Below are 13,709 nucleotides of genomic sequence, written 5' to 3'. Positions count from 1 at the left end.
TTGATCATTGTGAAGCTTTATATTGCCTTCACAAGGCAACGTAATTAAAACGTTTAGCTGATATTACAGAGTTATCTCCCTGTAGTGTTAGGTACCACCTTAATATCCTCTGTCTTTTGTAGATGATAGTGTTTAAATATTTGATATCCTCTGTCTTTTGTAGATGATAGTGTTTAAATATTTAACATCCTCTGTCTTTTCTAGATGATAGTGTTTAAATATTTAATATCCTCTGTCTTTTGTAGATGATAGTGTTTAAATATTTAATATCCTCTGTGTAGATGATAGTGTTTAAATATTTAATATCCTCTGTCTAGATGATAGTGTTTAAATATTTAATATCCTCTGTCTAGATGATAGTGTTTAAATATTTAATATCCTCTGTCTTTTGTAGATGATAGTGTTTAAATACATAGAAGATAAAGATGTGTTCCAGAAATTCTATAGTAAAATGTTGGCTAAGAGATTAGTGCAACACATGTCTGCAAGTGATGATGCTGAAGCTAGTATGATCTCAAAATTAAAGGTAATATTATATCCCTGTTCAGAAAGGAGGGGAAAAACAAAAATAAAGGTAATATTATACCCCTGTTCAGAAAGGAGGAGGAAAACTGGTTTATTTGTTTTCCATCATATATAAAAAAAGATGTGGTATGATTGCCAATGAGACAACTGTCCACAAGACACCAAAATGACACAGACATTAACAACTATAGGTCAGCGTAGGGCCTTCAACAATGAGCAAAGCCAATACTGCATAGTCATGAATTTTTTCACAATAACAACAGATTAAAACTTCCTGAAATTTAGAATCAAGTTCTTGTTAGAATATTTTACTTTGTGATACCTTTTTACATTAATTCCTATCAACTATCCCCCCAGTGATATCATTCGTGAGTAATAGCTATCATTTAGACTTGTTGTTTACGACACTCATACAAAACAAACAATTTTACTTTCCTAATACATATTAATGTATATTTTTATGAAGAATAGAAATAATAACAATGCTGAATTTTTGGCAAGTGCAAAATAAATATACTTATACTATCTTACATGGTATGTTGATTTAGATTGTATTACATAAATATGATGTGAAGAGTGTTTAAGATGAATGAGAGAAAGCAGGATAAACATCAATGGGACAGCTACCAAACAACACAGATTAACCAAAATTGACATGTAGTGATTGTCAAATCCGTCACTTGTTGATTTTCCAAGTGACAATCCAGTTATACAGTTTGAATAAAGATCTGTTCAATAAATCTCAACTATATGGTTCAGCTTGTCTGTTAGGTACAATTGATCGATTGATTAATGTTTAACACCACTTTCAACACTATTCTGCTATTTCATGGCAGACAGTTTTTATTTGGAGAGGAAGCCAATAAAGACCACTGACCTTCAGTGTGAAAACTGACAATCCTAGTCAATGAAGGTTGATGTTGAGTGTACCTTCTCTTTGCTGGATTGGAACTCACAACCTCAGTGTTTACAGGCTTATAATACAGTAGTTGGACCACTAGGTCACTGTTTAGTACAAAGAATGCCCCCAAATCATCGCACAAATATGTTCTTGATCTAATTTGTGTGTAATAATTGCCACTGAATGTTAGACACCAAACCATAATCATCATCTTTACTGAACAGAGCCAAACTGAAACATTTAAGAATCACATAGTAACACAGTACATTTTATAAAATAAGTGTTTTAAAAACCTTTTGTAAATTAACTATTATATTTATACTTTTGCAAGAGTTGAGCAAAAGGTAATCAATACATGTGTAACCTGTTAAATCATATGTTAATTGGTTTCATTAAAGTTTTAATTCACACTTGATTTGTTTTTATTTTGATAGCAAGCCTGTGGATTTGAGTATACATCCAAACTTCAAAGAATGTTTCAGGACATCAGCGTCAGTAAAGAACTTAACGATCAATTCAGGGAACATCTCAAAAAATCTCCTGCTGAAGACCAGCTGGATAGTAAGTTTTCATTGAGGCACCATAGGTTAAAAAAATAAACATCAGTCCATTTCTGCATGGTAACTATATGCTTAGGGCAATTCAAGAGAAAATGTGTGGGGAGTTGGGGAATTTTTTTTTAAACCCCACTAATGACTACATATAATTTTTATTTTCACTATAAAAGAATTGAATATACAACTATTGCTATAACAATTGACAAGATTTTTCTTGAACCTGTTCTGTAAATTGCTTATATTTTTTGTTGTAGTTGATTTCAGCGTACAGGTGCTAAGCTCAGGGTCGTGGCCTTTTCAACAGTCTTGTACATTCGCTCTGCCACAAGAGGTAAGATATTTGAAAGAAATAAAATCAACTGAATGAGAACAATATTATACCCCCACTATAAAAGTGATATCTTGTTGGTGTTTATTCGAATGTTTGTTATTTGTCCAACAATATTTTCATCACACTTTTCTTGTAAACTTTTAACAGAATGACTTCAGATGTGGTAAGCAGCTGACAGTGATACAAACTTTTGAACATCCACTTCCTGTTTACCAATATTTATATAATGTGGGATCTAATTATCTAGATATGGGATGCATTCTTGTTAATATTGATTAATGAATAGTTTAAACATATTTACAGTAGAAATTTAAAATACAGATAATTTTCATCAGGTAAAATTTCTGTGTTAGATCTCCTGACATAATCGATACCATTAATGTTTCCAGGTTCTGAATTGTTCTAGGTTAATAGTGCATGAATTTAAATTATGCTGTAAGAACCTCTCAAAACCAATGGATACAAACCACGATTACTGCTCTCAGACAAATTTGCTGACTTAAAACCTGCAGAATTCCAAATTTAACAAAAACTATTATAAAGTTTACTGAAATCACTGCATTAATTAGACAAAAAATAGATGTTTAACCTGTATAAGCATGTTTACTTTGATCTGATAATTTCAAGTATAATGATTTTTAATGTTTTCATGTAATAATTTGAAGACAACACATTTTCACTAGTATACAACACAGAATCTTAGGGACAACATCAAAAGTTCAATGTGGGATAAAAAACTTAATTCACACAGTTTTTTCACTGACCACTAACACAACGTCATTTAGATAACAGGGAAAAATATAACACATCATCATCTAGATGACAGGGAAAAAAAATAATGGTTCTGAATATCTATATGAACTGTGAATTGAATGTATGTTGTTAATTTCAGATGGAGAGAAGTTTTCAAAGATTTACCTGTTTCTATAGTAACCGCCACAGTGGTAGAAAATTAAATTGGTTGTATCATATGTCTAAAGGAGAGTTGGTCACACATTGTTTTAAAAATAGATATACATTACAGGTGGGTTTTACATTTCATATTGTATCAAACTAATTTATGCCTACTATGGGATGGTTTTTAGACTGTACTTGACACACCAATGCATATAAAATTTTCAATAAAATTCAAGTTAAAACAAAATGAATACTTGTGTTTTTGGTAAGAATAGTGATCATTTGTCACAACTAATTACTAAAGTCCTTGCCATGATTGATAGTGTTAGAAAAATTCTCCTTATTAAACAAATTTTTAAACCAAATATGGAATTTTCAAGTAACCATGCAATGCTGCAGACAGGAAAAGAAGTCATAGACTCGTGAAAAGTACACATTTTGTGAAAATCTTTTCACCAAAACTTCATTTCATACATATTCTACCTAAATGTCAACAATTGAGCCATAAAAGTAATACTAATAGTCCTAAAGAAAAAAAATACTTTTGTATGAAACTGTCTCACTGATTTTCAATGAAATGTGCAACAAGAATTTTCATCACAAGAAGAAGATTTCATAGAGGAAAAAATCATTCTATGTTCATTTTAATTCAAAATCATGCAGTGTTCTCGCCAGAAATTTTGGATAGCATCACATTTGGCGTAAAACAAATATATTGTTTTCAATGTAATTTGTCTTGTCGTGGCAATGCTCTATTTCCATTATGATATATGCGTTATAGTTTATTACAAAATGTATTATTTTTTTTGTATGCTATAGGTCCTTATTTTGCGTTATAGTTTATTACAAAATGTATTATTTTTTTTGTATGCTATAGGTCCTTATTTGGTGAATAAAATATTCTTTTCAACCCTATCCTTTGTGTCAATATCATTCATGACTGAGAATACAATTAAACTATAACCATGATAACAGTATTCTTAATTTATGTTTTCTATATTCATTTATAGTTCCAGATTTTTTTTTCCTCTTGGGCCAAATAAAAATATATATGTGTGGTGCCAGTTACCCTACCTACCCAGTTAAAAAAATCTTTATCATGTCTATGAAATATATTAGTTCATGGTATTCAATGAATCAGTCCCAGTTGTTTCTTTTTACCAAAATGATATATATTCTTAACAAAGTTATCTAACAAAAAGTCTTTTAATGCTTAGTTTTCTCTTTAGGTATCATTGTTTTCTGTCTACTGTGCCATTTGTGCAAATGTAGTTATTATCGTGAAATACGGATTTTTTTCATATCTGGTCCAGTTCCAACCAGTAGTTTACACTAAAATATTAAATCAGTGTTCTCCCCAGGCCGTTTTAGCGTCGCGGTACCGCGACGCTATATTTTTTCACCGTGATGCTATAATAATTCCCGCGACGCTATAATTATTTTACTTGTCCTCAATTTTGAACTTTCATCTATTATCGATTATGATCATAAAAATTATATCACCTTTAATTGTAATCCCTTTAAGTCGGACACTAAAGGCAATTAAGAGATTAAATAGCTAGGTGTTAATTGCCCTCAGGGTGATAACTGTTTGGATGCGAATATCCCAAGCTGACACTTGAGACACGACTAATACCACGTGTCTGCAATAACCAATTTCGACATGGAAAAATGCAATCACAAAACAATTCGAAATCTACGTTTTGTATTATGAAACTTCAAAGATTGAAACAATTTTTATTTTTTTTAAAAAAGGTCGTTTATTTGTGCAACTCTCCAAAAATTACTTTCTTTCTCTTCCGGTATTTAAATACGAGAGCGAGAATTTTGGTTTAGAGCTAAAATAAGTTTAATACTTCTTTAAAAAGTTATCATAATTGGCTTAAGTTTATGTTTAATTCATTTAATGCATTAAAAGCGTCTTATTCATTCACAATCTCTTGTCAAACAATGTTTATTCTCGGACTCATTTTCGTAAATTTTTCTACGGCCGCCATTGCACATTTTTGTGTAAACTACGGATCGGAAACGGACCAGATATGACAAAAATCCGCATTTTCACGATAATGACAACAGATGGACAGTAGACAGAAAAAATATACCAAGAGAGAATACTATGCTTTAACAGACTATTTGTTAGATGACTTTGTTAAAAATACATATCATTTTAATGTAAAAATAAGAAACAACTGGAACTAATTCATTAAGTGCCATGAAACAATGAATTTCATAAACATGATAAAAAAAAGTTTTTAAATTGATTTTTTTTGCTACTTTTGCTACTTTATCTTTACTTGATATACTATAAAAAATAGTTAATTTTGTGTACTAGATATTTAGTTTTGTATATATACAGGTTGATCTATAATGAACCATTCATTCATTCATTTGACTTATTGTTGGGTAATTGAAACCACATATTTATTTTTATTTGGCACAAGAGGAAAAAAATAATTCTGTAACTATAAATGAATAAAGAAAACATAAACTGAAACAACTGTTTTTGTGGTTATAGTTTAATTGTATTCTCAGTTATGAATTGAACAATATAAACTAAAACATATTAAAGAAATAGAGCATCAAAGCGACGCGACAAACGAAATTAAAAAAAATACAGTTATTTTTATTTACGCAAAATGTGATGCTATCCAAAATTTCTGGGGAGAACACTGATTAAATGACTGCCGAAAGCAATAAAAAATATGAAAATAAACAATGTTTGACAAGAGATTTGGAATGAATATGGCGTTTTTAATGCATTAAATGGATGAAACATAAACTAAAGCCAATTATGATCACTTTCTCAAGAAAGACCAAAACTTATTTAGCTCATAATCAAACTTTTCACTTGCGATTTACAAAATGTGATAGGAAGAGAAAGAAAGTAATACTACTGTAATATTTTACAGACCACATGGTGTTAATCATGTCACAAGTGACAGCTTGGGGTATTCCTATCCAAACAGTTATCTCCCAAAGGGCAATTAACACCTATTTGATCACTCTTAAGGTAGATAGGGTGTCTTCCTCCATCTTGGATTTTGAAATACTAGAAAACAAGGTCTAGATCTTTGATGAAATGTGCAAATTTTTATAGTAGTAGGTAATTCATGTGTAAGAATTTTCATTATAATATAGAAAATGCCATGTTTGATCATATTTATGATTGTATTTTACAAAAATAAGAATTCTTTTGTTTGATTCATTTTTTTCCAACTTTCTCAAATAAGGGGAGGCAACTCAAATGCAAGGGCAGATAATTCAGATAGTGTTACTTTTACAATAGAATGTGTTAGGAATTTACCCATTTTTACATGTAGCAAGAAAACGAGTCCGGTGACCCCATTTTTTCTTTTTCTTATCTGAAAGCATAATATTGGAGCTATCTTCTCATATTTTATCTCAAAAATCTATGGTGTGGTTTGCGTTTTATGGCGGAAAAATGGGTTTTCCATGCATTATCCTGACAATTTTGCACAACCTGTAGTGTGAAAATTAGTCCGGTGACCCATTCTTTTTATTAATGTTTTTAAACAAGCAGGATATGAACTACATTTTGGCAAATTATTAAAAGATTCTATGGATTATAATTTAGACACCCCATCTACCTTAATTGTTTATTGTCCAACTTGAAGGAATATTTTTATGATCATAAGCGGTAATTAGATGAAACTTCAAAATTTAGGACATGGCTTTGCCATTTAGAAACGAGAAAAATGGCTTTGCCATTTAGAAACGAGAAAAATGACATTCTCAAAATGATTATAGCGTTGTGGAAATTATTATAGCGTCGTGGGAAGAAAATATAGCGTCGCGGTACCGCGACGCTAAAACGGCCTGGGGAGAACACTGTGACATGTATGTAATACTACCAGAATTTGGGCACACATAAGTCCACATGCGCTACTGCCTTTAAGTGAACATAGGAAAAAAATACCCTATGCAGGTTGTAATTGACTGCTCTATAGGCTAACATGCAAAACAGCTGATCTTTGAAAATAAAAAAATAAAAAATGCTACATAGAAAAATAAATTCATGTTCATATCATGTATGTACTTATGTGAAATGTTAAATTGAAATTTAATCAAAAGAAAAGTGGGTCATGCCACGAAGAATAAAAAGTAACGTAACTCTGAAGTCCAAACTATTTTTTTCTACTATCTGTTTGCTGTTTTTACTAGGCCACACCACTTCCAGTAAACATGATATACTTACACTTTCCTGGATTGATATCCCAAAAAAGATGCAAGATTTTATTTAGATTTATATATATGTTTCAATTCAGCATAAACTTTTAATCAAACAGAAAAAATTAGTCCAGAAAAAAAATCAGAAAAAAATGGACTATTTTGTTTCCCTCCATTTTATGACATGCACTGGAAACTGGAGTAGTAATACAAGACTGGTAGTACCAGGTACCTTAAGGTTTTATTAGAACATAATTACTGGAGTGCAATTTTATAAAAGCTATTATTTTATTGGTTTAAATTTTTATTGATTTGATATACGTTTTCTTAAATACTTTTCAGGCCTCCACATTTCAAATTGCCGTCCTTTTACAGTTTAATTTAGAAAATAGTTTAACAGTTCAACAATTACTGGATAGTACACAAATCAAATTGGTAAGTATATGTGCAATACTTGGATATAGATAGAACAGAATTGATATCAAAATGAATTGAAACTGCAACCAAACAAAAAGTAATTATGAAATAAGAATGTCACTATTTTCTTTTTACTCTGTGCAGATCTATAAATATTGCTCAGTATTAAGGTTCTTTTGTATTAATGTTGTATTGCATGTCCCACAGATATTCCATATTCTTTATTTATGAATATTTCTGTTTTGATGTATATTTGAATCTTTCTAGATACCAGACAATTTAAATCACTTATTTTGAATTAAGAGAATACCACTTCAAGTTTCAGATACTGTTCAATTCTAAGACTGAAATGTACTGTAACTTTTACATTCATAGCTTGATTTAATATTAGTATATGTTCTGTTTTAGGATATGTTACAGCAAGTTCTCCAGATATTGTTCAATTCTAAGGCTGAAATGTACTGTTACTTTTACACTCATAGCTTGATATAATATTAGTATATGTTTTGTTTTAGGATATGTTACAGCAAGTTCTCCAGATACTGCTCAAATCTAAGTTACTAGTTACAGACGATGATGAAAATGAACTTGTCCCTATGTCACAACTGTCTCTTTTCTTTGGATACAAAAAGTAAGTCTTGACAAACAAATAAAACTCACAAAATGATCAACCTTTGTTTTTAAATTTTTACTCAATATTCTTTATGTCTCATTCTTAGCGTTAGCAAAATTTATGGTGATTATCTCAAGCTTCCATCACTTAATCTTTTAAAAATTTCAGTATGTACTTTCTGAACTGCAATTAGGATGTTATGTTTAGTTTTTCTTGACTGTTAGTCATTATGGATTAACAGGATGAACAAATCTTGAGTTAACTATTTATGTCACATCTAGGGGCATTATGTTTATTCGATCTGTGTGTCCGTTTGGTTAGTCTTAACTCTTTACTAACAGTCATTTTGGAGTTACAGGATGAACAAATCTTGAGTTAACTATTTATGTCACATCTAGGGGCATTATGTTTATTCGATCTGTGTGTCCGTTTGGTTAGTCTTAACTCTTTACTAACAGTCATTTTGGAGTTACAGGATGAACAAATCTTGAGTTAACTATTTATGTCACATCTAGGGGTATTATGTTTATTTGATCTGTGTGTCCCTTTGGTTAGTCTTGACTCTTTACTAACAGTCATTTTGGAGTTACAGGATGAACTAATCGTGAGTTTACTTTTTTTGTTGATAAAATTTGATCTTGATATAATGTCCAAAGAAAATGTTTTTATCTATCTGTATGATAAGGAAGACATAAGCTACAGTAGTCTTGTGACATATTTGTATAGATTTTTTTTTTAAATCTGGTATATGAGAATCTGTGATCTTTGTTCAAAACGGTGAATACCAGCATAGATGCTGTAATGATATGATATATTAATGAAGAAACAATAATTGGATATGATAATATATATTTTCAGTAAAAAGTTACGTGTAAATATAAACGTTCCAATGAAACAAGAGGTGAAAATAGAACAGGAAGCTACACACAAACACATTGAAGAAGATCGAAAACTTCTAATTCAGGTACATATATATAATGAAATAGAATATACCTAAAATGGGAGCATGTTATTTAGGAGATAACTGTATTGTATTTTAAGCTCCGACGGCATTAATTAGGGATTTGATGGTTACAAATTAAGTTTACTGGCGATGCGTTAGCGGAGATAGTAAACGGGTATTTGCGACCATCAAATCCCAAATTGATGCCGTCGGAGCTTAAAATACAATATTGTTATCTCCATTCTAATGAAACTGACAGAAAAAAACATTAAAACATGAATTTAAAATCTGTCATATGCCGTCTGGGCTTGTGCGTATGTCCCATAGCATCAATTGTAAATTGATGCTATGTAAGAATGTGACGTTATCCAATCAAAATAAAGGTTACACACGTTGTTGCATTAGAATAAACTGTGGCATATAAGTGGAAGGCACACTGATTGTAGGACATCAGGCTTATTCTCCTTTCAACTTATTATTTTGCCATCCAATTTTTCCCTAGAAAAAACATAAAATGAAAAATGAAAAAAATATTTCTAATATAGGTATTTTTTTTTGGAAACTCCATTGCAAACTTGCAACTGTATAAACAGCAAATCTTCTACCATATAGTGAGTGCTCCTCCTTCAAAATAAAAGTTAATTTATCCTAACGCTAAATTGTAAACATTTACTTATGATGAGTAATCTTCTACTGAAAATAATAGTTATATTATCCTAACAATAAAAGTGTTATACAACATAGTGTTGAAAATACTGTTAAAGCTTTACATGATAGAATATGAAACACTCCTTCACAAATTACAGTTGAGTAGGACGTCTATGTACAATAGTGATGCTGTGGGCTCAATGGTTTCACTTGATAAATATACAAACCTGCAATACAAGACATTATTATTAACATCAAAACTCTACAGGATGAAAAAAAAACAACATTTAACAAATTGTGTGCGTCCAAAGTGCTTTTCAGAATTTCCTTCAATTAGCAATGCTCAAGGCCTTAGTATTTGAATGCCAAGGATGAATAAGAACCAAATCAGTTGAAGAGCTTTTCAACAAAAAGGACCTTTAAAAAAATCTAAATTTGAACTTGAGTAAATCTAACTTCTATAAGTTTTGATTAAAATGCTTTATGTAAAATCAATGGAGAAAAATAATAAAATATTGATGTATTCATTTCTTGTATGTTTTTAGGCAGCCATAGTACGTATAATGAAAATGAGAAAGACATCAAAACATCAACAACTTTTAGGAGAAGTTTTGAACCAGCTATCATCTAGATTTAAACCAAGAGTTCCTGTGATTAAGGTACTTCATTTTTTTTTTAAAGTTTTGTGTGAGATTTTTGGCCAAGCAGTACATGGGGTAGCAGTACATGGGGTACAAGTTTTTGTAGCAAAGAATTCTATGAGTCAACAAGATGTATGTAAAACTCAATGTGTAAAAATTAAACAATTATAAGTAGGGCCTTTAACATGGAGACTTTGCTTGGCGCACACTGAACACCAAACTATAAAGGGCCCCAAATTAACAAGTATTAAACAATTCAAAGATTTGTAAGGGTTCCACGGAACCCAGTGTCTCGCCTACTTTAGCTGTTAATCGCAGACTCAACAAAAATGAGGAAAAACATCAATAAGATTGCAAGAAGTTTGGTAAAAATCCAGGATAGTTTATGAGTCTAATAAATGTTTTATAAAAAGTCCATTTATAAGTAAAATACCGAAAAAGTGGAATTTTTTTTTTCAAAATTTACTTCTGAATAATATCTTATGATACAAAGCAATCTTTTGTCCAAGTTTGGTAGAAATCCAGGATAGTTTAAGAACATTATAAAAAATTTAAAAACTTAAACCAAAGAGTTAATGTTTTGTTTCTGGCAAAAAAACTAAGTCCATTTATAAGTGAAATACGGAAAAGTGGAAATTAATTTTCACAAAATTTTCTTCTTGATACTATCTTATGATCATAAACAAGCTTCTGTCCAATTTTGGTAGAAATCCAGTATAGTTTATGAAAGTTATTAAAATTTCAAAAACTAACCACAGAGTGAATATTTGTAGACACTGTCGACGATGCCGACGACGGAATGTAGGATTGTGTAGTCTCACTTTTTCAACAAAAAGGAAAACAAACAAACAAATCTATATAAAACATGAGAAAAACTTATGAGCCACATCAACAAACCACAACCACTAAACAACAGGTTCCTGTTAAAAAGTCTGATGTAATGATCACATATATTGTCAAGACAACCACTTGATTAATAAACTAGAGGGTCCAAGGACCCTGTGTCGCTCACCTGATATTTTTATTTACAATTGTTGCATGATAAACGCAACTGTTGTACTGTCGTTTAGATACTAAAAAGTGCATTTGAAACCTATGTTTTATTTCAGCCATGTGGGCAGGCACGGTCATCATACACAGTGGTCCCTGGATATCCTAGTGGTGATTTAAACCAAGTTTGTTTAAATTCAACAGTTGTTTCAGGGGAGAATTTTTGTAAAATTTATCTAACAAGAAATGCAAAGTAATGAGAAAGTTGTGAAGTAGTTTTGTTGTTGCGCAACCCCCCCCCCCCACTTTGCCAAAAAAACCAAAAAGGTAATAAAAAATTATCATATAAGGGCAATCTATCCTATTAATGATTTCTGCAAAATTCAGTTGATTGTGCAAGGGTTGTATAGCCAGCTGAGGTCGTTAAAAACTCTCTTTCTTTTGTTGTTGCAGATAGATCTTGACCTGATAAGCAATTTTATTTCTTATGCAGCAAAAATACTGCAATCTGATTGGTTAATTACCCCGGTGTAAATAACACCCCACCCTGGTTCACCCCGGGATAAATAAAATTTTGCCAAAAATTTCGGAATTTTTTATTTTTTTTTGCCAAGAAAAAAAATTTTTTTAAAATAAAAAAAAAAAAAAAAAAAAAAAATTTTAAATAAAAAATATTTAAAAAAAATTTTTTTCCGGAAAACTCAAAGAACACAAAATTTTTCTGATTTTTTCCAAAAATTAAGTAAAAAGTATTTTACAATGCGCAGCAACATAGACATTGAAAAAAACGTTACACTGTAAATTTTTCATTACCATTTTTTCAATTTTACATCCTGGTTTCAAAATGAGTTAAGGAAATGTTCATAAGAAATAAATTCGTTATCTTGGTGTAATCAGGGGTGTACAGAATTTTACACCGTTGTTGAAAATTCATACACCCATTCGGCTGCGCCTCAGGGTGTATGAATTTTCAACAACGGTGTAAAATTCTGTACACCCCTGATTACACCAAGATAACTAATATTACCACATGTCAGATTTGCTCTAAATGTTTTAGTTTTTGAGTGATAAGCCAAAAACTGCATTTTACCCCTATGTTCTATTTTTAGCCATGGCGGCCATCTTGATTGGTTGGCCGGGTCACCGGACACAATTTTTAAACTAGATACCCCAATGATGATTGTGGCCAAGTTTGGTTTAATTTGGTCCAGTAGTTTCAGAGGAGAAGATTTTGTAAAAGATAACTAAGATTTACGAAAAATGGTTAAAAATTGACTATAAAGGGCAATAACTCCTAAAGGGGTCAACAGACCATTTTGGTCATGTTGACTTATTTGTAGATCTTACTTAGCTGAACATTTTTGCTGTTTACAGTTTATCTCTATCTATAATAATATTCAAGATAATAACCAAAAACAGCAAAATTTCCTTAAAATTACCAATCAGGGGCAGCAACCTATCAACGAGTTGTCCAATTCATCTTAAAATTTCAGGGCAGATAGATCTTGACCTGATAAACAATTTTACTACATGTCAGATTTGCTCTAAATGCTTCGGTTTTTGAGTGATAAGCCAAAAACTGCGTTTTACCCCTATGTTCTATTTTTAGCCATGGCGGCCATCTTGGTTGGTTGGCCGGATCACCAAACACAATTTTTAAACTAGATACCCCAATGATGATTGTGGCCAAGTTTGGTTTAATTTGGTCCAGTAGTTTCAGAGGAGAAGATTTTTGTAAAAGATAATTAAGATTTACGAAAAATGGTTAAAAATTGACTATAAAGGGCAATAACTTCTAAAGGGGTCAACAGACCATTTTGGTCATGTTGACTTATTTGTAGATCTTACTTTGTTGAACATTTTTGCTGTTCACAGTTTATCTCTATCTATAATAATATTCAAGATAATAACCAAAAACAGTAAAATTTTCTCAAAATTACCAATTCAGGGGCAGCAACCTATCAACAGGTTGTCCGATTCATCTGAAAATTTCAGGGCAGATAGATCTTGACCTGATAAACAATTTTACCCCATGTCAGATTTGCTCTAAATGCTTTG

At 31.0% G+C, this 13,709-nt stretch overlaps 1 protein-coding gene across 1 annotated transcript in view; it reads left to right on the top strand.

Annotated features, from left to right (window-relative positions):
* The window catches only part of LOC143063218 (cullin-1-like), a 30,917-nt gene that overhangs the window by 13,333 nt on the left and 3,875 nt on the right, over positions 1-13,709 (top strand). The window contains exons 12-19 of the mRNA XM_076235222.1: positions 395-526; positions 1,861-1,987; positions 2,238-2,314; positions 3,207-3,338; positions 7,742-7,834; positions 8,332-8,447; positions 9,288-9,393; positions 10,566-10,679. Of these exons, the coding sequence (XP_076091337.1) occupies positions 395-526; positions 1,861-1,987; positions 2,238-2,314; positions 3,207-3,338; positions 7,742-7,834; positions 8,332-8,447; positions 9,288-9,393; positions 10,566-10,679 (897 nt within the window). The remainder of the gene's footprint in view (positions 1-394; positions 527-1,860; positions 1,988-2,237; positions 2,315-3,206; positions 3,339-7,741; positions 7,835-8,331; positions 8,448-9,287; positions 9,394-10,565; positions 10,680-13,709) is intronic.

Source organism: Mytilus galloprovincialis, chromosome 2 (assembly GCF_965363235.1).
Source record: "Mytilus galloprovincialis chromosome 2, xbMytGall1.hap1.1, whole genome shotgun sequence".
NCBI classification, from domain to species: Eukaryota; Metazoa; Mollusca; class Bivalvia; order Mytilida; family Mytilidae; genus Mytilus; species Mytilus galloprovincialis.
The sequence above is the reverse complement of the archived record's forward strand: the minus strand, read 5'-3'. Positions and strand labels throughout refer to the sequence as shown.